Source organism: Oryzias latipes, chromosome 5, assembly GCF_053564925.1.
Source record: "Oryzias latipes strain Hd-rR chromosome 5, Olatipes_Hd-rR_3.1".
In the NCBI taxonomy this organism is placed as follows: Eukaryota; Metazoa; Chordata; class Actinopteri; order Beloniformes; family Adrianichthyidae; genus Oryzias; species Oryzias latipes.
In genome coordinates, this window is record NC_136241.1 from 30,419,737 (window position 1) to 30,446,493 (window position 26,757).

The 26,757-nt window shown below is 38.2% G+C and overlaps 3 protein-coding genes across 7 annotated transcripts; 2 read left to right on the forward strand and 1 right to left on the reverse strand.

The window, feature by feature from the left end:
• The first annotated feature begins 226 nt into the window (after positions 1–226).
• Positions 227–4,061, forward strand: LOC144992212 (uncharacterized). 2 transcript variants are annotated; one of them, XR_013656086.1, is made up of 5 exons: positions 227–469; positions 1,780–1,856; positions 2,200–2,311; positions 2,421–2,680; positions 3,629–4,061. XR_013656086.1 is itself a non-coding variant. In XM_078947688.1 (4 exons), exons 1-3 carry the CDS (start codon positions 431–433, stop codon positions 2,671–2,673), a joined length of 369 nt encoding a protein of 122 aa, XP_078803814.1. In that variant the 5' UTR covers positions 227–430; the 3' UTR covers positions 2,674–2,680; positions 3,629–3,824. The 2 variants fall into 2 exon arrangements, 1 of the variants encoding a protein (XP_078803814.1); XM_078947688.1 differs by lacking the exon at positions 2,200–2,311 and having other exon boundaries at positions 3,629–3,824.
• Positions 4,062–5,388: 1,327 nt separating this feature from the next.
• stx16 (syntaxin 16) lies at positions 5,389–14,695 on the reverse strand. 4 transcript variants are annotated; one of them, XM_023955216.2, is made up of 9 exons: positions 14,265–14,695; positions 11,393–11,404; positions 11,184–11,291; positions 10,965–11,105; positions 10,723–10,885; positions 10,559–10,647; positions 9,395–9,538; positions 6,977–7,057; positions 5,389–6,734 (listed from the first exon to the last, which is right to left on the reverse strand). In XM_023955216.2, the coding sequence occupies exons 1-9, from the start codon at positions 14,343–14,345 to the stop codon at positions 6,633–6,635; spliced, it is 921 nt and encodes a 306-aa protein (XP_023810984.1). In that variant the 5' UTR covers positions 14,346–14,695; the 3' UTR covers positions 5,389–6,632. The 4 variants fall into 4 exon arrangements, with proteins under 4 accessions (XP_023810984.1, XP_023810982.1, XP_023810985.1 ...); XM_023955214.2 differs by having other exon boundaries at positions 14,220–14,646; XM_023955217.2 differs by lacking the exon at positions 11,393–11,404 and having other exon boundaries at positions 14,265–14,646.
• A 1,310-nt stretch (positions 14,696–16,005) lies between these two features.
• Positions 16,006–26,351, forward strand: dgkab (diacylglycerol kinase, alpha b). Its single transcript, XM_011475495.4, has 24 exons — positions 16,006–16,279; positions 16,679–16,760; positions 17,495–17,571; positions 17,980–18,124; positions 18,397–18,471; positions 18,569–18,618; positions 18,966–19,040; positions 19,189–19,305; positions 19,423–19,540; positions 19,668–19,756; positions 20,712–20,822; positions 20,892–20,990; positions 21,072–21,122; positions 21,433–21,506; positions 21,601–21,675; positions 21,763–21,848; positions 21,932–22,021; positions 22,103–22,263; positions 22,388–22,452; positions 22,786–22,876; positions 22,958–23,138; positions 23,276–23,396; positions 24,132–24,192; positions 24,765–26,351. Exons 2-24 carry the CDS (start codon positions 16,688–16,690, stop codon positions 24,843–24,845), a joined length of 2,166 nt encoding a protein of 721 aa, XP_011473797.1. The 5' UTR covers positions 16,006–16,279; positions 16,679–16,687; the 3' UTR covers positions 24,846–26,351.
• The last annotated feature ends 406 nt before the right edge of the window (positions 26,352–26,757 follow it).

The following is a 26,757-nucleotide window of genomic DNA, read 5'->3' on the forward strand; positions in this document are numbered from 1 at the left end:
AAATGTTTTACAAATGCACAATAAGTGTTTCTCACAAATGTGCACACTGTTTTTCACAAAAACATTTTAGGAATTCACAATAAATGTATCAGAAATGCACAGTAGGTGATTCACAAACGTGATTTTTAGTTACACATGTGATGTGAACTCACAGATCATTCGAATTGCAGACTGTGCATTCAAAATCCCGTTCTCGTTTGTGAATCTCCCCGTGTGTGTGAGAGATTTTTCTACGGTGAATATTGAGACTCATCTGACGGAGCGGGTCGACTAATGTCACCATTGGCTAGTGAATCTGTCAATCAAACTCATCGGCAAAGCAGGCGGGTTCGCTTTTAGCCAATCGAATGGCCTCTTACACTCCTCACTTTCAAAGTGACGAGGGAGGGAGCTGTTCAGCACAGCAGTTGGGAGGACGCGGGCGGCAAACATGGCGGAGAGGTCTTCTGAACGGGATCAGTCTCAGCCCGTAAGTAATGCACTTATTTGATTATTATTCCCTCGTTGTACGTCCTGTAATGTTATTGTATACTAAGTTGAAGCGTTCTCCTTAGCCAAGTGACATGTGTGAATGCTTTATGAACACTTCAGACGAGTCGTTTGCAGAGAACCCCCACCGCAAATTAGCTTAGCTTAGCCTGTGCGGTCATATTTTTTATGAAAGCTGGGGAGGACTTATGAAGGTTTTGTCAAGTTTTATACTTGGCATACCAGCTCTTCACACAACACGAGTAACTACAACCAACCAGGGGCCTCGAAACTAGCCGGCTTTCGACTCAAATTGTGTCTGCCTGCCCTGTGTGTGAGTGTGAGTGAAGTTTAAGCCGGTGTCGGTTCAAGCTAGATATACAGCCAATGTAGGTTCTTAACATGATTCATAAGGAGCTAAGGGGATAAACATGCCGGATTTACAGCAGCACAGAAAGTTTAATAAAAAGTATTGATTTAGAGACGGGGATTTGTTTAAACACTGATGCTATGCTAACTAGCTAGTAAGTTAGCTGTCCCGTGTGCTGCCTTTATGTAAACGCGATCCGGGTTAAAGTTAGACAGTCTTTTCACAACCCAGACTTTAAGACGGGGTGGATATATGTGCAACAAAGTAAATTCATATGACATTCATGAAAACGGCATTTTTTAAACATAACAACATACATGAATCCACTGAGAATGAAAGAAGCCTCATTAAGTTTCTAACGTTAGAACCCGTATTCATTGTGATGACCAGCCTTGTGAGATTGTGTCAGAGTGACAGCCACTAAATTCCCCGTATCTTTACTTCCAATGACAAAATGACAAGAATCCCAAACATAGTGTTTTTAGGCTGTTTTGTAGTCAATAAGTAGTCACAGAAAGGATGGATGGGAGAAATATGCTGTCAACAGTGATTTGAGTAGAAGTTACTGTAAGTATTACACACAGGCTTCCTGTGATCAGTGTCTTGTCTCTGATATTTTTTAAAGCTGTTCTTTACTACAAGCTCAAGTTATCATAGCAAGAGTGTTTTAAAAAATTCCCCTTTCTAATATTTGAAAATTATGTAATTTAATCTCAGACAGCTAAATTATCTAATCCATGTTTGTCGTGTTTTTATTTATTCTCTAGGAATTGCTGAAGCGTGACATCCTAAATACCTTTCTATTCTATTCTATTTCATATTTTATCATCCTATTGTATTACTGTTTTACCTGTCAATTGGGAATTTAGCATTTTTGCCCCTGTAAATATCTGTCAGTTGAAAGTATTTGTACTTGTATTCCATGTATCCTGTACCTGAAGATAGCAGACAACAACTGTGCAGACACCCACTTGGCCTTCTTCAGTGACGCTGTGAACGTTTATGGCTTACCTCTGAGGTATTCATGTTTTTCATAAAGAAATCTTTTATTCACATATCAGGCAGTATAAGTACTTGGTTTTTTGTACAAAAATAAAATAACTTTTTTTAGACTCCTCTGAAAACAAAGCCAACTCTAAAACTTTCCCCTCATGAATAACATTTTACCCCCCCTTAACAGTCTCTCTCACCTCAATTTTTTCCCCAGTGATACATGTAACCCACTCCTGCAACTTATCTAACCTAGAAATTCTACTTATTGGCATCATACATAAGAACATTACATTTTAAGTTGATGTGTACCGTATTTGCGATGCATTTGTAATTATGGGTTTGAGACATGATTTTCATGTTATTGTCAGGGTGAGAGGAGATCACGGAGGAGAACATGTGGGCATAGCCGAGTAAATGCTCACAGAACGTAGAACTGACACAAACGGCTTCATTACAGGAAAAGTGTACACACAATCAACGGTGAGTTGAACCTAGTTTTAGATGCTTTAATATATACATAAAAGTGAATGATGTATTAAAAAATAAATCTGACAATATAATATTTCTTTTTGCTTTTTTCCAAATACAGGATTGAGCTCCTCTGGTGTGATGTCTTCGTGACTGTTACTGGTTTATATTACAACATCCTGCACTCTCCTGAGGACCAAGACTTGCTCAATATCAGTAACGTCACGTATTCTGCTGCCATTACATCTTCCTACCACGCATTCAGGCCAGTTTGGATGTCTTTAGTGACGCGTGGGACAGCCAATCAGGACGGAGCAAAGCATGACACCAAATCAGCTGTGGCATTTGGGCTTGACCCAGAACCCTGTTTCTGATCCCCGGGTAAGTGCTTTATTTCAGTGTTTTTCAACCTTTGTTCTCTTGTTCCACGGTCTGACACCGGACTCTGTGGAAAGTTACACCGCTAAAGACGAGCTTTAGCTGGTATTTTTGTTATAACTGAGCGACTTTATCAGCAGAATTAAAAACAAGGAAGTGAAGACTTTAACCACTTCTCATTGGTCAGACTGATGACATGTGATTAAGCCTTCAAGAATGATTGGTGGAGACAGTTAAAGGGGCGGGACTTTTCCTTACAAGGTTATAGCTGCAGCTAAATCACGGTACTGTCAACCTTATCAAAATGTATTTTATAGAATTAAATAAACACAAAGAAAAAGTCATTTTAAGATCTTTTATATTCCTAACTACTCAGTGTTTTATCAGTGCCTGTTTAGATGAACAAAGAGCTGATTTCCTGGAGATGGAAAATGATTTTAGATCAGTGAAGTAGGGCAATTCCCCACGGCACACTTGACCATCTCCCGCGGCACACACACTGGTTGAAAAACCCTGCTTTATTTAATCTCACTGTACTGGACAACTGATTTGTGTGCAGTTCGACTAAAGTGGAAAGTATCAAGAACAGTATGATGAAATCACAATGACTACAAGGAATTTTCATCAAAAATGAATGAAAAGTATTATTGTTGTGTGGTGCAAACTATTTCCCTAAATTGTTTGGTTTTTTAAATTAAGTAGGAAGAATAGCACATCTGCAAGTTCAAAATGCATCACAATGTTTGGCATTATGAGCCATCAGCTGTACTAATCTCACTACTTTGTTAAGAGTCACTTATTTGCAAATTATAAACAGTTATGGAGATATGAGGTCTGCCTGCTAGAAACAATATAAGTCATTATTAGTGGGTCTCTGTTCCTACATAATCTAAAACATTAAAAAAAACAGTGCTGTTCATAAACAGTATCTATTTTATTTTTTTTTGTCAGGGTATGCTGGTTCCAGAGATTGAATGGGAGGAGAGTGGATCCATGGCTGAACCTCATCCTGGGATCAATGTCCTGGTATGGGACAGTCCCCTTTTGGGTCCACAAATGTTGGAACTGCAAGACGACATCAATCCATTGTTTAATTCAGACCGTTTGGGAGTGGACCTACATCTTTACTGTCCCGTTTGTTTAGAACTTAATTTAGGCGACATAATTACATACAGAAGAAGAGAGACTGAGGGGAGGAAGACAGAGTTCAAATCAATACTGCTGTATTGTTCAAGGGACTTCATTGTATGTAAGGAAGTTATGAAAATTAGTACCAGTTTAAATAAAATTCAAATCATTAGAGATCCCACATTTGCTTAAATTTTGATGTTTTAATCTGTCCATGTTTTCACTTTTACTCTGCAATAAAGGGTGAATGTTTGCACTTTGTTGTTCTATGACCATCTTTTGTTGTGTAGTATTTAACCAGTTATAAAACCCAGAGAGATGAGGATCTTTTTGCAAGGGTGACCTGGCCAAGAGGTGTATATGTATATGGTTACAATATAAAATCACTGACATTTGAGTTATTAAAAAAATAAAATTAAGGTCAAGCAAAGTGACTTCGGGCTGAGCAGGGGAGGTGTATATTGGGCGTCTGTGATTGACAGTGAGATGAACTTGAGGTAATGTAGTCCCACTGCGTGGTACGGATCAAAGTGATGCCAGTTTCTCCACAAAACCTGTGGAAGTTGAAGATTTTTCTCTTCCACCTTCATATGATCAAAACCGTGTCTGAGTGTTGAAATGACGCTAGCATGAAAGCTAAGAGAATAACGTACAAACGATCCCGAGTGAAACGTTCATTGTAAATCTCATGACCAGTACAGAGTTCGATGGATTCAATGTCAACTGCATTCAACCACTGTTGCCTTGCTTCCAGGTCCACTGAAAAGTTGCACAAGCCAGTAATTTTTGACAACCGAAGGCAATAAACCGACAAGCCATGCTAAGGCTAACACGCTAACAACCGACTGGTACAGAATCAAATATGGGCGGGGCTTTTGCCACCCGCAGAAAGCGTAGAGAAAGTGTAAGGGGCCATTCGATTGGCTAAAAGCGATCCCGCCTGCTTTGCCGATGAGTTTGATTGACAGATTCACTAGCCAATGGTGAGATTAGTCGACCCGCTCCGTCAGATGAGTCTCAATATTCACCGTAGAAAAATCTCTCACACACACGGGGAGATTCACAAACGAGAACGGGATTTTGAATGCACAGTCTGCAATTCGAATGATCTGTGAGTTCACATCACATGTGTAACTAAAAATCACGTTTGTGAATCACCTACTGTGCATTTCTGATACATTTATTGTGAATTCCTAAAATGTTTTTGTGAAAAACAGTGTGCACATTTGTGAGAAACACTTATTGTGCATTTGTAAAACATTTAGTGTGCATGTGTGAAACACAATCTGTGTGTTTGTGAAACACAGGGTGTGTATTTCCGAATTTATTTTTCACATTTGCATAAAATGACATTTGTGAATCGGAGCGTGTGTATTTGTAAAACCGGTTGTGTGCATTTCTGATTATTGAGACTGAAATAACTCCATATATTACTGTTAAGTATAACAAACCAACCTTTTTAATCAGCCGAAATCAATTTTAATAATTATCTGATTTTTTATGATATCCATGTCAATTTAAAATGTTAATATTTTAATTTCTCTTCACTAAGATGTTTCATTTCAAACAATACTAAAACACTGTTATTTTAACAATTTATTTATAAAAAGGTAACATTTTTGCTCTTTTATTTTGCTTTCAAAACCAAGACAAATGTTTAAGTACCATAAGACATTCAAACTGTTGCTTAAAAAAAAAAAACCTTTACAACGAGAAAAGAAATAAAAAAAAAATTCAACAGGACCCAGAACAGACAGTAAAGCTTTTCTTCACGTGATCAGTCTTCAAAAACGCATAACAGGTCAATAAATGTCAACAGATCACAAAGCAAATATGTCTTCCAAACAATGGTAAATTATAAGAGGCTGCATTTGTAGTTACTACATCACAGTTCAGTTCACTGGAGTGAATCATAATCTTCAGGTTCATAAAAACACACAGACACGCTACTTAATATTCAGTAAATCTGACAGAAAACCGCAAAAAATTATATGATATCAGAAAATAAATTATTTTAATTGTCATTCACATGACAGAAGGATAACGTCCATAACATGTTATATTTCCTTGTAGGTCTAAATATGTGCAAACTGCAAGAGTATAAAGAAAAGAAGCACTTTATGCAAGGACCAGAGAAAACATTTAAGAAAGGGTCGCAAAAGTGTTCGAGGACTGAAATCAAATTTGCAAGACGGTATGGAATAAGGTCGTTTCTATGGAACCCATTTATGGACAAACAGCAGACTAACTTGTTAAACAATAAAGTCTAACTTAAATAAAACACTTGGCCCTTAAATATTCTCTTTTTTTAAGATATTGGTCCTAAAGACAATACTAATGGGACTCAGTTCAGTTCTAAAACAATCTTGCAAACTTCAGTGTAAAATACTAATAGAAAGGGAAAAAAAAAAAAGTGTTTTTCACAAATAATGTTAGTTCTTGCAAACAGACGTCTCAATGATTGATGAGTGTAAATACAGCATTGAGTTTAAGCAGCTGTTCAACACTGGTAGTGCATTTTCACACACCTAATGTTTTTTCTATAAGACAAGGCGAAGTCAACGCAGTCAGGGGCCGAACGGACGTCTGTGAAAATCTGGGCTGTCACTTGATTTAAAAAAAAAAAAAAGCAACAACTCAGACTTTTTTTTTTGATTAAAAAGCAAGCAAAGAAACGTCCCCAAAGTTTACACAACACCTGCGAGTGTCACAGCATAAATTTGAAGTTGTGTTTCCTTCCGACGGCAGACCACTTTTCCTGCGTTAAAATTGAGTCCAGGGCGACACAGATGCACAACAACCAGAAAAGAGCCAGAGGAATGGATTGCTAAAACTTTGTTCCAAAAAGAATAATAATTAGAACAATAACTATGACAAAAAGGATCAAAATGACCAGCATCTTCCTGTTTTTCTTCTGATACTGTTCCGCCTGAGAAGAAACATAAAACAGTGGTCAGTTAGAGGTAACGAAGCATGAAAGATGAAGTCAAGTTGCTTATTAAACTCTAATTGTCTCACTCTAATCTTACATTTCAGATCCTCCTGCTGCTTCACATAAAGCAGTTTTAACATAGCAAAGCAGAAGTCATCCATAATGTTCTTGTGAAGCTTTCTTTAGTAACCCAGGAATAAAAAAAGCATCCCCACCCATTATAATCTGCTTTTGTTTACCTTTTGTAACTGTTTCAGTCCATCCTCTGTTTTAACACAAGCCTGTTCCACATTGAAGTCAATTCTATCTAGAACAGTTCCCTGCAGGAAGAAGAGCACACAATTTCATTAGCAGAGTTTGGTCCTGTAAAAACTTTTTATTATTATTAGATTAAACCATTTTTCAGTAAATGGAGGTGGTTTGTTGACACATTACAAAGTGAATCTTATTTTATTTTTTTCCAACTGAAATTTGCTTCTACATTTGTTTTTGATCAATTAGACGAAATGCTTTATATTTATTAGTGATGATAAGTAGTTTGTAAATTTCTGCCTTAGTCTAACTTACGACTAACATGCTTTTATTTAAAAAAAAAAAAAGGGAAAAAAAGTGATACAAACTTAACCAACAAGCTAAATTCGACCTCCGTCAGTACTGAAAATCCTGAATAAAAATTATTGTGTAAATCTCTGTTTCTAAAGTGGCATCTGAAAAACCAAATATAGCGGTTATATTTGGTGACGGAAGGAATTTATTTTTGTTTCAGGAATTCACGGCTGTGAAGTACCGTAATTTCCGGACTATAAGCCGCTACTTTTTTCCTGCGCTTACAGCCGTGCGGCTTATTCAGTGACGCGGCTAATTTATGGATTTTATTGGCGGCCGCCGTGTACGCATTTTTGGACACAGTGAATGGTTGGAATTCTCTAACACCAAACACAAGTCATATATATATCAACACACCTCTAATCAGACAAACAGCATGGACCTCACTTCAGGTCTTAGACACTTCAGTCATGGTTCAACAAAACGAAACACGCATGCCCAGCTGCATCCCAGAATCCTTTGGTGCCATTAGACCCAACGTGCACGTGATCGCCGCTACAATATGATGAAGCTTTCAAGTTAAAAGCAATCGTTAGAAGCAGCGTGAAAAAATCCACCGTCACCAACGGGTTTGGAAAAGCCGGTCAGCTGCGTGACGGAGAGAACAGCGCATGGAGTGAATTTACATCAGAGTCATAGTGACTCGGCTGGCTGCACGTAAATATGTGGGAATAACATCAACCTTTATCCTGTCGGGACACGACTGGAAACACAAATTGACGTGATCGTTTTAACGGTTTCTAAGAACTGAGCGGAGTTTTGCATTGAAACGCTCACAGCCTCCGTGTGAGCTGGAGACATCTTCTCCTGCTGATTGAGCTGCGGGGCCGATGGCAGTCTGAAGGCTCCCACACGTAACAACGCATCCGCCCCTCATACACAAAACGTACAGTATTAAGTCCGATTGCTCTGCACAGACACGATTTGCTCCGTCCACCGGCGCAATGGGGACGAAGCACTCCTCCTTGGAGCCGCCCTGGCCAGAGCTGTCGGAGTAGATAGGAAGGGGAGACAAGGAGCGCGCGGGAACGCGGAGGCGTCGAGCCATTCTGCAGGCTGCAGCCAGGGCTTACTCGAGGCGTCCGGGGAACAACAGTGTTTGTTGTGGAAGGAAACTTCTGACCCACGCGCCGCGAAGAGGCGCGCGTATCGCGCTGAGGCGCGCGCTTTTCAGTCGTCGCTGCTTTATTTTACTAGCGTGTTTTTTAACCAGCCCTGTTACTCCCATAACGCTGCCGCGACACAAGCGGAAGGACAGCTTTACCCGTTCACCCCTCCATGCACTGCTGATACTTGCTCATTCTTAAACACGTACAACAGAATGGCGAGCCGGGCGTTGGCCCCGCCTTTAGCCCCTAAGACTCATGGGAAATGGGGGATCGCGGATGTAAATTTCCTCATCATAACTGAGGGATGTAATGTTGATTATATGGTTACTGTTTGTAATTTTATGTATGATACCTAGATTGTCAATAAGTTAAAAAAAAAATAACTGAGGAACTTGTGAACAGAATAGAGGTCCATGCTGTTTGGCAGATGTAGATATACTCATATACATTAGCCTGAGGCTAAACTGACTCCACCCACTGTGAGCTAATAAATCACACTTGCTCTGTGAGTCAGGACGTGATCCGTCAGGATGACAATGTTGCCTAGTTCATGCGGCTTGTACTCCTACGTGGCTTGTGCATGTAAAAAATTAGTTAAACACGTGAAAATAGGTGGGTGCGGCTAGTAATCGGGTGCGCTTTGTAGTCCGGAATTAACGGTAACTAAATAATGATCAGGATTTATTCCATTTCTGCATAAAATCAAAATATTAGCCTTTTTAAAAGATTAGTCATATCTGAGCTACGTTTGCCAACAATATTTCATCTAAGATTAAAAAAATTTAAAAAAAGTCCCCCCAAAATTAAAAGAAAAGAACATGGAGGTCAGTGATTTGACTATTTGTTTTCTTTCCTAAAAAATCTGGTGTAGTGTAAAAAGAGTTTTCTTAGGAATCCGTCCTTCAATCTTTGTTTTAGAATCTCATTCCTTCCTTTCCATACCTGCTCCACCACCATTCCTGCCAGGTCCCGGAAGATTTCATTCAGATCCGAGATGGACTGAACTATTTGTCGAATCTCCCGCTCTCGTTCTTCAACCAGAACCGTGTTCTGCTCCACCAGCATCAACTGATCGTCTGTGAAGCCCTGAAAGGAAGGCAGCAAATATCAAATATAGTTTCAACATGAAGAATAAAAAACACAGTTTTTTTGCCAATACTAATGACAACAACACACATTTCTTATATAATATTAATTCTACACAGACACTGAGGAGAGAGAACCACGACAGTGTTCAAAGCATCAACTATAAAGTAAAGATGGATGATAAGTGAGGTTCCATCATCTACTGGTTTCTATAAGGCTGTTTTAAGCTCCCTGGTTTTGGAAATGTTATATTTGCTAATTATTGCTCTGTAGGTCTTTATTCTACTATTTACATTTATTTTGTTGACGCCCACTTAATGTCTTTAATTGCTCCAATACTTATTTTGTCTCTACAGCACAGATATCTGCCACAAAATGACAGTAAAAATGAACAAAATGCATTATAACATCCCCCACTGTTAACATGACCCCATATAAACGTCACTCAACTGTCAAGGTCATTAATAAATCACAGATATAAATTCTATTCACAAAAAGAATTTTTAAACTCATTTTTACATTTTACATTTGCAACAAACCACTGTTTGGTTAACTGTAATTTAGTTGGCTCAATCCGGAAGCCAAAAAGAGAAAAAACACTGTTTGATTTTTAGGGAATAAACTATTGAAAATAAAAGGCTAATGGTGTAACAACAATTTGGAGTTTAGAAACAGTTGAGACGTTTGTCCTGAAATTTTTTTTGAATGATTTAAATCAAGGCACCAGAGTCAGTTTGCTTGAAAGGAATCTGCAAACCAGATCCGAAACGCACAGCAGCGATTCTGGATCAATGTTCCGAGGGTCAAACATGTGTATATGAATATTATAATTTTACAATTCTCTTTATTCTTTACCCCCCCCCCCCCTTTGTTGCCTTCATCTGACCAAATGATTAAAAATATCACAGACAATTATTTGAAGTTGTTTTTACCTGAAACTACCACCAACTTTAGATTTTTACACATCAAAAGAGTAAAGAAAGAAAGTTCTAACACTTGAAACAAACAGAGAGCTCTCACCTTGTCATAAAGGGCTAAATCTTCATCCTCTTCCATTAAAGGTCCTGAGTCAAAAAAGTGCTTTGATCTCTCCTCACGATTCTTCATACCTGGTAGATAAACACAGAATACAGATGTCATTCAAGCCTTTAAACCTTGAGAGGAAGACTAGGAAAGCGCCTCACGTTTTAGGTAGCTGGACTGTGTGTGTCTAAAGTTGGTGGAGAGGTCCTGAAGGCTCTGAGCCAGAGAGGACACCACGTTCCTCAGGAGCCTCTCCTCCTGCTCAGTGCAGTGACCACAGCGGGACTGTAAGCCCGTCACTGCTCGCTGGCATCGATGGAACATCTGCAATTAGGCATACATTTAAGAAACTGAACTTTTAGAAATAAAGCTGTCCATTTATGAAATGGACAGTAAAGCGTACCTGTGTGATCTCTTGAGTCGTTATTTCTATGGCGTGTTCCTCTTCACTGCTGTCGTCTAGCGTGGGACGGTTCATGTGCTTATCATGGAGCAAAGCCAGGTCCTTCATCTTCTGCTGAATCCGAGTGATTTCATACTGAATCTGAGAAGAAAGCTTTGGTGAGATTTTTTTTTTTTTTTTTACATTTTGTAAAGAAACAGACAGAGATTCAAGGCTTACCTCATCAACACCATCCACCCATTTGGGGGGCAGTTTTTTTGTGACTCCGATGGCAGCTTCAGGATCCAGACTGATCCCGGAAACCAGAGCCATCCGATCATCAGCCAACTAAACAAACAACAACAGAGATCACGAAAAACAATGTGGCAATAATGTTCAATTTTATGCAGCTAAATGAATTCTGCTGTGAAGGGAAGCGGTGACGGTACCTCGTCAAGCTCCTAATGTGGGAGAGGATCCAGCAAAGAGGAAGAGAGGAAGGGAGACGAGCAGAAACGAAAGAAAGTGAGCCGCCAAAAACCATCACTATAAGTACACATGTATTTCTGCATTCAAGTTTTGATTTAAAAGACTTGTCAGAGAAAGATGATTGACTGGATCCAGCTTAGAGTTTGTGTGAATGCAGAAATTAATTGTCCAGAACATTACAACAAAACCCTTTCTTTTAGAGTGAAGTCATGAAGTAGTGAGGTTAAGAACATCAGAAATGATTGAGATAACATTAAACAAAACAAAAGGTAAAAGAAAATTTAGGATATTTTGAAATAATTTTGATTTCTTTTCTTACTATGATTATAAGGGTAGGATCCAAATCAATAAATGATTGATCAAGGAAGCCTCATAAAATACTAAGACATCTTGTGTCCGTGTGTGTACCTGTAGTTGTCTGACAGCAGAATTGAAATGTCATTGAAAGTCAGTAATCCTACACCTGAGCGTGCTGCAGCTTTGCAGAGCTGAAATCTGATCTTTCCACTGGCAGAAAAAGCTGCTTCAGGGATCGTCTTTTCAGGTCTGTTTGTTCATTGACAGGCCTGAACGAAAAACTGACACCTGGGTCAATATTTTCCAATATTTCAAGCATCTTTTGTTTGCTAACTTAAGTGGTATTGCACAGATTTCTATCCACATTGCTTGGACGCAATTTAATAAATCAAATAAATATATATATATATATATATATATATATATATATATATATATATATATATATATATATATATATATATATATATATATATATATATATATTTATTTGATTTATATATATATATATATATATATATATATATATATATTTATTTGATTTATATATATATATATATATATATATATATATATATATTTATTTTTATTTTTTTTTACTAAAAAACAGATTAAAGTCTACAACAACAACAAAAGCAAGAGAAAATGTACTAGCTAGCAGGTAAAACTACCAAACTCTTCACAGGGATTAAGCTACATTGCCAGCTTCCAGCTTCATGTCAGGGTTTTCTCTAGTTATGCCCTTTTTTAACACAAACTACAAAATTTGATGTGAATTCACCATTAATACATGCACTTTTAATAAGACTAAATAATAAATATTCAGTGATTTAACGTGATAATCAGATTGTTTATTTGTTTTATACTTTTACTTTATGTTTAAATAGTATTATTCAAGTTCTTTTAACTCTACAAAGATTTATTAAATGCCCGCTCCAATGAAAATCCTGTTTTTAGAATTTTCTTTATTTCACACCTTTCTTTATTAACATCCAACCGCTACAGGAGATCATTCCTAACTCACTCCATTGAACTTTATAACTCATCCTCCATTCGCCATAGTTAACCCGTTTCGATATATTCTCCCATATTTCCCTGATTGTCACTCATTGCTTTTTATTTTTATTTGTTTGTATTGAGCCTGTATACGGTCGCTGCAACAACCACATTTCTCAAGCTGGGATCAATAAACCATTGTTATCTCATCTTGTCTTGTTCTTGTGGCATTTTTCCCCTAACGAAGGACACATATATAGACAATTAAGCTTAAAATTGTGTTTCTGAGTATTTCATCATTCACATTGTTGGGAATTAGGAGCAAACTCATAAATGCCGTTTGAAAAAGGTTTTAGCTGTCACGTAGGAGCTACCAGCTCCGCTCCATTCTGATGCATCCACTTGCAGACAAATAGATTCATGTACATCTTTGTTTCTGGATAGCTCCAACATTTCTCATCATTTTTGTTGCACCAGAAACGCTAGGTGGGGGCTGATTAAAAAGGATTGGAGTGGGACTTTAAAGAGTTAGAAGTTTTAGTCTTTAGAGTAGGTTGGCTCTGTGTTCTGTGTAGCAGTCTTGTAAAATTATCAGCTCTATAAAGCCTTTGCTACATCGCTCCAGTGGAACAAATTAGGTAAAAGACTTCAAAAGACTATTTTAAAACAGAATTCATTGTCTTTTCTTTATTATACAGACAAATGGTGCACAGAGCCTTAAAAATCTCTTCCACTGGTGTCAACAGAGATGCTGCTCCTTTGCTGGCAGTCGATTTCAGAGCAACTGTTTGTGTTCTGTCATCATTTCTGACTGAGGGGCCAAAAGTGGTTTGTTGGATTATAATTGGTGGCGCTAAGTAAACAACCAATACTTTTTAAGTTGATTTATCGACACGGTTTCACACATTACAATAAAAAAAATTATAACCAAATAATTTAAGACCTCTCCTTTCAAACATCACACCTTTTCAGGGGCATACCTGTGAATTTGTAAATTCAAGACTTATGGGACATATAAAACCTTAAGATGAACCCTGCTGGAAGAAAATATGAAGGAAGAAAGCTTTTTAGCATGCTGTTAAGGTACAAAGTGAAGTAAAAAGAAAATAGTTTTGTGTTCAATTTGTCACAGTGAAACAACCAGTGTGGGCGAGTCAGAATCAAAGTGCAGCACACGTGGACATAAAAGTATGCTGCATGAATTGCACATTTCAAACGACAAAGTTAAAGTCCTTTTTTGTTTTTAAGAACTGCAATTAATTGTGAAAAAAATATACACAACACAAAACCTAATTTTTAACTAAACTGCATTGTCTTCATCCTGTTTGACACAGACTGGTTTGGGCTGCTACAACACTACACCAACACTCACGAAGACAATCCAATCTGATCAAAAATACATAAAAAATACAGTATGACTCTAGCTAGGGGGGCTGGTTCACTGGCTAAACGCAAACACACAGTAAAAATGTCAAAACGATGCAGACCACTCACCGCAGCATTGCTACGTGTACTCAGACGGGGCTCGTATGTACTCACTTGCTCAGCCAATATGTTCCGATTTTGGATTGCATTGTTCCGCATTAACAAGAAGGCATCTGTCAGACGCCGAGTGGCCATGACTGCCTTGCTTGAGGTCTAATGACAATCAGTGCAGATCAGCCGATGGTGGAGGAAATTTGGTACACTGACTGACTCGCTGCTAAGTTATCACTAGCGTTAGCTTAGTTTGTGACTAATGAGGACAACAAGCGAGGCAGTTCCGATATAAGACGTTCAAAAGCTTAAAGATGGATATTTTAAACATCTCTGAATAAAGGATTAATGATAGTTAACATGGCCGCCGGTGTCCTGTCAAATTTGGAATTTAGGATCGGGTTAGAAAAGCCGCCTCTTCGCTACCAAAGAGCTACGGAAGTAGGACAACGTAAACACCCACGTCATCATTTTCTTCTTCTACTATCATTTACACCAACAAATCTGACAAACTGGTAGTTATTGCCACCTACTGGTTCTGGAAGGAACATTCAATTACAATCACTGGAAAAGTGATTAAAAACGAGGTTCCTAGAGTTTTATAGTAAGTTATATAAAATGTGTTGTGCTCTAAATTCTTTTATGGTACTTCATTTTATTTTTGAATTTATGAATTTTGTCACACAATTATTTTCATCAGTTTAAGAAGCTTGTTCAGTCTCAATCAGAAATGCACACACTCTGATTCACAAATATATATTTAAGCTTCATGTGGATTTATGAATTTATGTTACATGTTTGCATAAATGTATAGTTGTGAATCAGAGCATGTGTATTTGTGAAACAGTTTGTCTCCATTTCTGATTATTGAGACTGAATACACTTCATAAAGTAAGATACCTAGTTATTTTGAAATATCAGTGAAAGATAACAACCTACTTTCAATGCTTATAAAAGAGGTGCAAAAGAATAAAATTGGCCAAACCTTCATTATACTTTTATGACATTTTGACAAAATCCAACATCCTGCATCCATATTTTTTTAGACACATCAGTGACAGGATTGTTGTTATGAAAAAAAACATGTTTTTTTAAATACCAAAATTTGCACATTATTTTTTTGTTTTTGTTCTGCCTGATTTCACAAGACAATCTGATAAACTGTTAATTGGTCTTCCAAAACCATCTGCTGAGTTCTTCCCCTTTTACTCAATATTTTTGACTACTTTTTTCATCTTGAGTAATATTATTTTGAAGTGAAACTGTTCCTTCTTGAGAGCAAATTTTTTGATACTTCATTACCTTGGAAAAAGGGATTTGTAGCACATTTTCATAATAAAGCAAATGTTTGATTATGAAAAATAAATTCCTCAGTGTTCATAGAATCGGCCTGATTTCAACTATGGCCTTGGCAAAAACATGTGAAGTGAGCAATAAAGTAAAACTCATTTTTTGTCCCTTCAGGGAAACTGATCCAGCTGTCCATAGTAAATAACAATCCAAGACTCTGAGTGTGCACATTTTCACAAATGCTGTTTTAAAAAGAGAATACATGCAAGTCAACAGAAATATTCACTTTCACTATGACGTTTTGCTGCAGTGAATCGTTTCTGGGTGAGGTAGATGTTGGAACAGGGATGAACTGCAGAAAACATCTGCTCCACCAGCACGTGTGTCACTTTTGTCAGTTCGGCGGACTCATAATCTGTGTGTCTGCTTTACTTCCAGGCTTTAGAAAATGTGTTGAGTTGTTTGGAAAGGTAAGCGCCAGATCACACCAAGTGCGCATCGCGCGCCTTTACGCGTGCGTGTAAACGCAGGGTGGTGCCACTAACTGTAATTATGTCGCTGTAAGCTCCTCCTCCGTCCATTTTTAATCTCTTATCCGCTAATGCTGCGGCAGACATTTACCACAGGCAGCGGGCAGCTAACGCGGGCTAACATATCCGAGGTCTGAGCCGTGATTGGGGAATTTTCCATCGACTCCCGGGAGACCGTGTCAGGAAACAGCCTGAACCTGCGAGGGCTCGGCCGCAGACGGAACACCTGTGCAGCGCTCACGCAGGACACACACGCAGGTACGCTGCGGGACACGTCCTCCTGATTTTCATCGTGATCCTGTCAGATGGATGCGCTTGCATGCTGTAATTGTTGCTTTCTGAGTTGCTCTGGCAGAATGAGTTGATCAGGCAAAGTGCAGGAATTTTCAAATTAAGCACTATTCGGACTACATTGAAGAGTTGGACAGATCAACTTTCTGCAGGTTTCCAGCCCTTTTCCTCATTCCTGCCAGTTATAGCCTTTGACCTAACTTTTTTGAAAAACAAGTTCATGATAACATCATACTGAAAAAGCAATCTTTGAGAAATCTGTGAGTGACAGAAAGACTTGCTTTGTAAAAGACTCAGAAATGTAGACAAACTTGTCTCGACCACAGGACACACCTTTAGTATCGTTATCTGTGTTTTCTCCTTCAGAACAGCAGCATGGCCGGTTCTGGGGATACAGAGGGATCTTTAACTCCCGTGGTTTTCATCCAGCTTCAGCAATACATGGAAGGTGAGGTTTGTTCTTCACTCTGTTTGTTATTGAAATAAAAGTGAAACCAGTGTCGGGTGTGGCTCAGAAAAGGATCAGCTGAAGGTGTTCCTAAAATTAATAATATATAATACTCCAAAGGGCCCATAAGAGTATCACAAACAAATCCTCACATTATATTACCATAAAACAATGCACACATACTTATAAATACCTATAGTGTTGTCATAACTCATGTGTAACAAAGTATTCAATACAGCGTGCATCAATTTCAGAAAAATGCTGTGACTTCAATACAAGTTCTGGCAGGTACAGGAAAAACTGAAACTGTAAAAAAAAGGCTTTCCTTTTTCATTCTCAAATGTGTTTTCCAGAGAATTAGCAGTCTTAAAAAATGACGTGTACCGGTACTGTCCGAGGCCATACCTGGGGCAGAATTATGTGAATGAGTTAACAGGGAGACAAAAAAGTGGGCCTGAGCTAAAAATACTGAATCCACTCAAAAGCTTTGAAAGAAATGAAATGAGTCGGTCAGCTTTTAGTGTTTGGGGAGCAGGGTATTTGCACACTGGATAATGGATGAAAAAATAATTACAGGCACAATCCCCCTGTCTGGGTTTCGAAAAAGTGTGTCCAATTTTAGAGAGGATGCAACTTTAGAGTTTTAGCTCTAATGAGAGATGAAGTGGCATGAGAATGTCAGTCATTCTGTAAATTAGTTGATTTATTTGTATTTTTATCGGATTCTTCTTCAGAAAGCAGTATGAGAGTTAAAGATGTGATCAAGGATTTTCGTCCAGGAGGTCGTCTGTCTGAGTACAATACTGGAGAGGTGAGTAAGAGTCACACATTTGGGTTTATTTAAAAAAATATAAAATCAATGAATAATTGTTGATAGAGCGAATTTTAGGTTGAAGGCATTTTTAAGTAGGGCCAGCAAGTTAAAGAATGCAAAACGAAATTCCCGTGAATAGGAAATTTAAAACATTAAGCTCAACTTTTGTAAAAGGAAGTTTGTAAAAAGCAAACTTCTGTCAATATTAGCAATATTGACAGAATAAGCAATATTCTGTCTTGGTTTAACTTTATTTTTGCTGATAATTTTGTGATCTCATACTGGATATAAATTTTGCCATTAGAATGTGTTCTTCCAAAAAATTTCCTTTATTTGCCATAAAAAATTTGCCCGAATTGTTCATTAATTACACTGACAACAAAATGCAATGTTTTTCATCCTCAGTACATTAATGCCAAAGGCTTCCGTCTCTTCCTCGAGACCTACCTGGAGCATAAAAACTTCCCTGAAGACTTCTGTGAGCGACTTTTTCGCTATTTTCAGCACGCGGAGCAGAATGGCTCCAACAAGACTGTGATGCCCAAAGAAGGTGATGTCATTTTAAGTGCAGGTCTTTTTCACCACAAGAGTTTGTAGAAAGGATTGTTCTCTGTTTTTTTATGAGTATAACACAGACATCAGAAAATAATGAAAGAGGAAAAAAAGCTTGTTTATTGAAACATTCTTTTTAGACTTTATATTCTGCTTGACAGCTTGTAGTACATAGAAAATTTAAACCCTGCAGCTTTGCATCAAAACGTTTAGAACAAAGTCACGTCAGAAAGGCCAGGAAGTCTCATCTAAAGTGGTCTTTGTTTTCAGGTAGAGTGTATCTGCGCGACGTGTCCTGTTACTTTTCTGTGCTGGAGGAAGCACAGCCACGAGAGAAGCTTGAATGTTGGTTCTGTTTTCTTGTAACACTAACTTGCTCATTTTAAAAACAATCAAACCCAAGCCTTTATAGAGATCTCTGACTGACTGTCTTTGCTTTTAGTTACGTTCAAACTCTACGATGCAGATGGGAATGGGCTCTTGGACAGCTCTGTAAGTAAGCTGACGGGTTTTCAAACCTCTGTACATCTTGCGTTTTGTTTTTTACCATGTTTTGTATTTTAACCTAACAGGAAAGAATAAATATATCTAAAATTCAATGTATAGTTAAATTGCAAAGAAAAACTGTTCCTTACATTGACCTTTCAACAGCCAGTTTTTGCAAAGCGTTCTGTAAAGTCCATTTTTGTTGCTGCTACACATAATTTTTTATTAATATTTATGATAAACAATGTTAGTTTATTTATTCATTCATTTCTTCAGAAAAAAAGTCTGTATATTTTCACACTGGTCATCTGATTACATCTAAAGCTTTCAGGACTCTTTTGTGCTTCCCTCAGGAAGTGGATCGTATAATCACCCAGATGATGAGGGCTGCAGATTACCTGGGTTGGGATGTGACTGAGCTCAGACCAGTATGTTTGTCCTTTCTTTGGCTTTTTGTTTCTACAATTACGACCATCATGAGTATATCTCATTTCATCAAGTTTGACATTTCAGGAAGGAAATGTTTGGCCTTGGGGATGTATAAAGAAATGAATGAAATGATGGATTGTGTGACAGGTGCTGAAAGACATGATGACTGCCATCGATGTGGACAGCAGTGGGACTGTCACTCTGGAGGAATGGGTGAAAGGAGGCATGAACAATGTACCGTTACTTGTGCTGCTGGGTTTAAAGGTGAGATTAAGCAGATTTATCACAACTTCCTTTTCATATGAAACATGCTGCCTAGAATCAAGTGAAAAGCTCAAACTAACAGTGTTTGCTTTTCTTTTCTTTCCTGCTCACCTTCAGATGATTGAGAAGGATGGGCAGCACATGTGGAGGATGAAGCATTTTAACAAACCAACCTACTGTAGCCAGTGTGAAAACATGCTGCTTGGCCTCGGGAAGCAAGGACTCTGCTGCATCTGTAAGATCCCACCACCAGAGAGCACTCTCAGTGCACATGACAATTACAAAAAGATTTATTTCATTGTTAATAGAACATGAAAGTAAAAATTCTTTCAAAGTCTGACTTTCAGGATTCTTGTCCTCAGGCTGCTCCTATACTGTCCACAACCAGTGTGCCAACAAGAAATTAGAGACCTGCCCTCCTACTTTTGTCAAATCCAAGCAGGAAATTGGCGTAAGCAACGCCCCAATCTTCTCTCATCTGTCACATTTCACTAGTTTAACTTTATTTATACTTTTTAGATTAAAAGTTGCATTTACAGACATCAAATTAACCCTAAATTCTCTCCTACCCCAAGTCTGATTCTGTGTCAGTCATCTTAATTTATGTGTGAAACATAGATGCAGGGGAACAGACAGCAAGAAAAAACAACATTTACTGGGATTCAAAACAAAATTACACATATAGTCAACACTGCAATGACAGAGAACATTAGCCTTTGTGTTCTATCCAGCAGTACTTTGTTACAGAACAGATTAAAGCTGTGTACAACCGTTCAATGCTGGGATTCAGCACAGGCAGGGATTGTGAGGGTTGTGAGGGGCTGTCAGCTAGCAGAAGAGAGTGTGAAAAAAGGGATGATGGGAAATGAGTGCTGCTTACTCCCCACCGCTAGCCTGGCTTACAAGTCAGAGGAGAAAATTAAATGGACTAATACCGCTATGCAGAAACTATGTCCTAGAAAACGACAAAGGTGCTTTGATTATGCTTAAAAACGGCAAAATGATCATTTAAAAAATCACTTTGAACTCTTTAAAAATATATTTAAAAAAAGACTGGAGTGGGATTTTAAACTGTTCAAACGTATCCAATCCTACTCCTTCCAACAGAGGCTTTGAGAAAGGGGGCGATTTTGGCTGATTCTTTTTAAGGCAACATGACATTACCCAGAGGGAGGGTCTATGGGCAGGGATGCTCAGTTTAGCTTAGTCTGTTTAGTTTAGTTTAGCAATCAGTTATTGTATTTTATAACTGATTTTATGTTTTGTACAATTATTGAAGCCCATTGAAACAGCTCTGTTGTAAAATTGGGGTACATAAATAAAACTGACATGGATCTCTGAAAGAAACATCAGTCAGCACTTATTTCTGTGCGGGAAACACTGTCCACATGTCCTGTGTCCTGCAGAAATCCTCTCATGGCTGGATCAAAGTTGACTGCAACAACAGCAAGTGTGAGGTTTGCTCCAAGAAGATTAAAAATCTAACTGGGAAACGTTGCGTGTGGTGCCAGGAGATGGTGAGCACATGCATGTTTGAGGACTGGATCGCTGCTTTCGTCTTTCACTGATTCTGTTTGCTCTTTCAGCGTCACGAGGCCTGTGTTTTGCCAGGCATACCAAGATGTGGTTGTGGGCCACTGAAAGACCACATTCTGCCTCCGTGGGCCATTTATGCTGTCTCAAAGGTAAAGCTACTAAAAACGAGTGGCTGAGCGAGCTTTCAGGAAATGTAGAACTTTTCTGTTATCGATTAACTTCTGCTGCAGGAGGAGGACAGCTGCCTGTTGAACGTCACTCCTGATGGCCACATCCTGCAGGTCAGTCCGTTTACTTGTCCTTTTGTAATGAATGAACATTTTCACACTTCTATCTACATACATTTGTTTTTGGATTTCTTTTCAATAGATCATCAATAAAATAATAATAACAATAAATAAATCTGTGCATCTAAAACAGTATTACTCCATAAATCTGGAGTCATAGTAGAAACCTGCGGATTCTTTCACATAAGGTGAATTTAAAAATTACATGCAGTTTTTTTTACATGCATATAGCACATCCTGTACTTCCAAACCAGTTTTAATTTAGGTTGTTTAGATGATGAAGCTTCATCTGTTTTTGTTTCAGATTGCTCAAATTCCTGACACACATCCTCTGTTGGTGTTTGTGAACCCTAAAAGTGGAGGAAAGCAGGGTGAAAGGTAAGCAGCAGACTAGTATATTTATGTAAATGTGTACCTTTAATTTGCATTTTTTTTACTGCTCACATTGTTTTTCTCCTGTGTCTTCATGCAGAGTGCTTAGAAAGTTTCAGGGACTTCTAAACCCTCGTCAAGTTTACAACCTGTCCAATGGAGGTCCAACCCCCGGGTACAGTGTTCAATAATCAAGTGCTTTGTACTTTTAACATTTTTATTATTTTGGTTTCGCTTACTACTTGTTTGCTTTGTTCTCCAGGCTGCACTTTTTCCGCACTTTGACTCAGTACAGGATCCTGGTGTGTGGAGGGGATGGCACAGTTGGGTGGCTCCTGGATGCCATAGGTATTGTATACCCCCCCCCCCCTCAAGTTTTACAAAGAGCACTGAGAATACCAGTTTGTGCATAAAAACCGTGTTAATTTTAGACAGAGCAAACCTGCAGGTTCATCCTCCGGTGGCCGTTCTCCCTCTGGGAACAGGCAATGACCTGGCTCGCTGTTTACGCTGGGGAGGAGGTACAACAACCAAACCCATGCACTGTTACAGGATGTATAGCTCACACATGAACACTAATTTATGTGTTTATCTCAAAAAAGGCTATGAGGGCACTGACCTGAGAGAAATCCTGAAGGAGATCGAGAAAAGCGAGGTGATTCCTGTTGATCGCTGGAGCGTCCGGGTCATACCAAACGACCCTCAAGAGGCAGGAGATCCTGTACCCCAAGAAATTATTAACAACTACTTCTCCATTGGCGTTGTGAGTAATTCAAGTATGACTTTAAATACTTGTGTGATTTGAGATACTGATTACTGACACATTAAGGCAATGATGTGGTGTTCTCTGTTTATTAAAATCCAAATATCTGTGTGGATGGACGCAGGATGCCTCTATAGCTCATCGTTTTCACTCCATGAGAGAGAAACATCCTCAGAGGTTTAACAGCAGGTGAGTACTCACAGTATAAAAATACTCTTATGAAGGTTTCATTTTGATCTGGGACTCCAAAGGAGTGGCCTCCCTGTTGGTTGACCGACTCCTGGACTTCTGAGGAGCAGCTCTTAAAGTTTCTGTCTGTACTGAAATGTTGGCCTTGATTTGCATGTTAGGTGAAAAGTTAACAGAAAAAATGTTTTCATTGTTTAAAATGTACAGTTTTGATTAAAAATTACCGTTTGCAATCTTCAATTATTTCTTTTTTTTCAATCCTTAGTAAGGATGTGACCAGTTCTAAGCTAAGGAAAATAATTTAAAGATTGTATGTTGTTCTCTGCTCTTAAGGATGAAGAACAAACTGTGGTATTTTGAGTTTGCCACTTCTGAGACCATTTCTGCTTCCTGCAAGAAGCTCAACGAGAGTCTCGTAATCGAGGTGAGTTGAAAAAAGTGCCATTTGGTGTTTTCACCAAAGCAAAGTTCAGTTTTGATGTTCAGACGGGTTCTTTGTCAACAGTGCTGCGGAAAGCGTTTGGACCTGAGCAGGGTGGCCTTAGAGGGTATAGCCATTCTCAACATACCCAGCATGCATGGGGGCTCCAACCTTTGGGGAGAATCTAAGAAACCGGATAGTGTGTCAGAGGTCGGGCGTGGCGAGGTCATAACTGACCCAGAACACCTTAAAACCGTCACACAAGGTACGTTTGTCTTCTGAATTTTCCCAAACCAGGGGGGATAAATAAATGACAGCCGTTTATTTTTTTCTGCAGTGGCCATAATGATGCCCTTGAAAATGTTTACAATTTTGAAAAGTCTTTATTTCAACATCCCTCAGATATGAGCGACAAGCGTTTCGAAGTAGTGGGTCTGGAAGGCGCCATGGAAATGGGGCAGATCTACACTGGACTGAAGAGTGCGGGCCACAGACTGGCACAGGCCTCCCAGATTACCATCAGGTTGTTAACTTTTGCCATCAAGCATAAACAGAAAAACAGCAGAACATACAACGACAAACTCATAATGAGATGGGATCCACATTTTTAATAAATCGTTGTTTTCTCAAACAACATTTTAAGTCTGACAAAATAGACTCATGGGATTTGTGTAATCATAATTCTTGATTTGTACCTCATACTGCACCTTTTGTTTTTATTTGTGTGTATTAGCAATTGTGTATTCTTGTGTACATTTGGATATCAAAACATATAAAATATCAAAAATCTAAAATACAATTTACGCACACACAACTCGAAATTACACCGGCTCAAAATACCTAGAAATTCAAAATGGCTTCTACGCATTAGAATCTTTAAATAGTCACACCAATCACCTGATAGACACACAAAACTGCTATTTCGCACAAATCAGATTTGAGACTCCTTTCATGTCTTCAGATTTGTGTGTAGATGATGTGTTTAAAGGCTACTAGAATGCTGGGTCATCACAGTTTTCTTAATAGCCGCTTTGAGCTTAGATTGTAAATATGTAGTAAAAAATCAGCAAAACAGCAAGGCTGTGAAAGGTGTATCATGTCACAGTGAGGGAACACTGTATTTATTTGTTGGTGGAATAATAATTTTGTAAAATCTAATAACCAAATATTACTATTTTATGTCACCACCAGACAGCGGAATTTCTGAAAAATCTAAAAACAATGCAATGAACTAAAACTCTGTCCTCCCCATATGCAGAACAACCAAAGCTTTGCCCATGCAGATTGATGGGGAACCCTGGATGCAGCCTCCTTGTACAGTAAGTATAAACCAAGCAGCAGTGGTGAGAGGAGATTAGAGTCTGACAATGGAAAGTGACTGATACCAGTTACTCAGAATGTGGGTGTAAATCCATTATTACTCAGGCCTGGGAGCATCTGTGGGTGAGATTCTTGACTCCAACTGAGCAAAGGAGACTACCAGTAACTGTACACATTATTGCCTACATGCAGGACATGTAATAATCAATATACAATAATAACTAAATAAATAAATCCACAAGTTTTTTTTCTTGAGTTCTGAAGTCATTTAAAAAGCTAAAATTGGAATATTTCACAAACTCTCTTTGCACATTTAAAAACTGATGGATGATGGGAAGAGGGAGGGCTTACCTCACGCCAACAGTCCTGCCCATAACTCAGAGACATATTGCGAATAACTTATGCCGCTCTGCAGAAACTACCGGTAGAAAAACACAGTTTTTACTAAAACATATTGGCTATTCATCATTAAAAGACCACTGAGAACGCTTTCATAAGAGTTTAAAAGATGATTAGTTCACATGTTCAGGTTGTACTATAGTATGAATGGATAATTGTATGTATTTTTCAGATCCACATAACTCACAAGAACCAAGCTAACATGCTAATGGCTCAACCAACCAAACCATCAGGCTTCTTTCACCTGAAGTGAGGCTTTTACGGCAGCTTCCCGCCCACAGAGTCACAGCAGAGTCTTTTAATGTCCATTGCTGAATGTGCGTCTTTGTTTTGTCGTGTCCATCCTTAGCTTTGAATCTGCTTTTCATTTTACAATGTTTGCTTGCATTTGTAACGTAAAGGAAGGAAATATAGCCCTGACCTCCAGAGTTCAACAACACAGCTACATCCGAGATCTTTTCAAATCTCTTTGAATTTTGATGCCTGTTCCCAGGCATTGTACTGTTGTACCATAACTTTAATGACACTTATTTGAGATATTTTATCATCTAGTTAGCAGAAAAAGAGCCAACTCTGTATTGGTCTTTAAAACTTTACATTTTAAGGGTTTAGTTGTTTTCAAAAGTATTTTTAAATTGTTAAAGGATTTTCCAAAAACAGCCAAATATATACATATTTTTTCCAGAAACAGATATTTTTTTAATATAGCAAGTCTATTGAATTAAATAAAAGTTTTGTCCTTTAATGACTTTAATTTCCAAACACTTTCTGTCTGATTTGTGTGCCAACTTAATGTGATGTAACGTCTGCATGATAACAAAAGAGCAGAAAATTGTGTTTCTGAAGAACACTAACATAGAACACGGATGTGTTATTGCACTAGATGTTGTGATGTTTTTGTGTGATTTCTGTTTATTGTGTGTTTACTGCAACTTGTAATGAAGTGGCTTTGTGTGATCTCCACAATTGCTCACCTTTGTAATGAACACTGTCCCGTCGTGTGGCTGGAGGAATTATTCATCTATAAACAAAAGGTTCTAGATCTAAATCTAAATCTATTTAATTTGATTTGATTTGTCTCATAGATTTAAAAATTGTTGAAAAATTATATTTGATGGTTTTGTCAGAAATCAAGTGAAACATCCCAACTTCATGAGTAATCCACTGCTTTAGTTAGATGCTCTAAACATGAGTAATACGAACTTAATTGATGGTAGTAAATTATTAATTTCACATTTTCAATATCAGAATCATTTCCATAAACCAACTCATGCCAAAATGTGGTGACAGCAAGCCAAATGTTATTTTTGTGATTCTCATTTTCCAGTGATGTATTTAATTTTTTGTCTTCAGCTTTTATAAATCTGTTTACTTTTTTCCCTTTGGATTTCCAATTATTCATGTGTTGCAAGCTTCATGATTGTCCGTTTATTTTGTCTGGTAAATATTCAATGTCATGTAACCCTTGTGCTATCCTAGGCACTTTAACATTGGGAGTTGGGTCATCTAGACCCACTAGACAGTGTACTGAACCTTTTTTGATTCAATGATTGGTGATCTTCATTGGTGTCCATGGATTACATGAAATCTTTCCACCTTTATCCACCTTTGTCATGGTAGGGAGAACATGTCAATGTAAAGGTGGGGTCATCTAAGATAGCACAAGGGTTAAATGTGAGTCCTAACAGTGTTGTATTATCATTTTTACAATGTAATCTGACAAATGTTCAACATATTAAATACAAATGCAGTTTTCCCACTTGTTTGTCGTTTTCCATGGGTTTAAGTGGCATTTCAATATGTACATACACTTATCTGCCCCTGTGTTAGGTCCACCTTGCTAGTACCAGGCTGGACCTCTTTTTGCCTTCAGAACTGCCTTAATCCATGGTGGCAAGGAACTAGAAATATTTCGCAGAGAGTTTGGTCCACATTGACATGATAGCATCACATAGTTGCTGCAGATTTGTCCATGATGCCAATCTCCCGCTGCATTTCATCCCAAAGCTTCTTTATTGGCTTGAGATCTGGTTATCGTGGATGTTTATGAGTCCAGTGAGCTCATTGTCATGTTCAAGAAGCCAGAGTGAGATGATTACAGCTTCATGACGTGGTGCCTCATCCTGCTGGAAGTAGCCATCAGAGGATGTGGTCATAAAGGGATG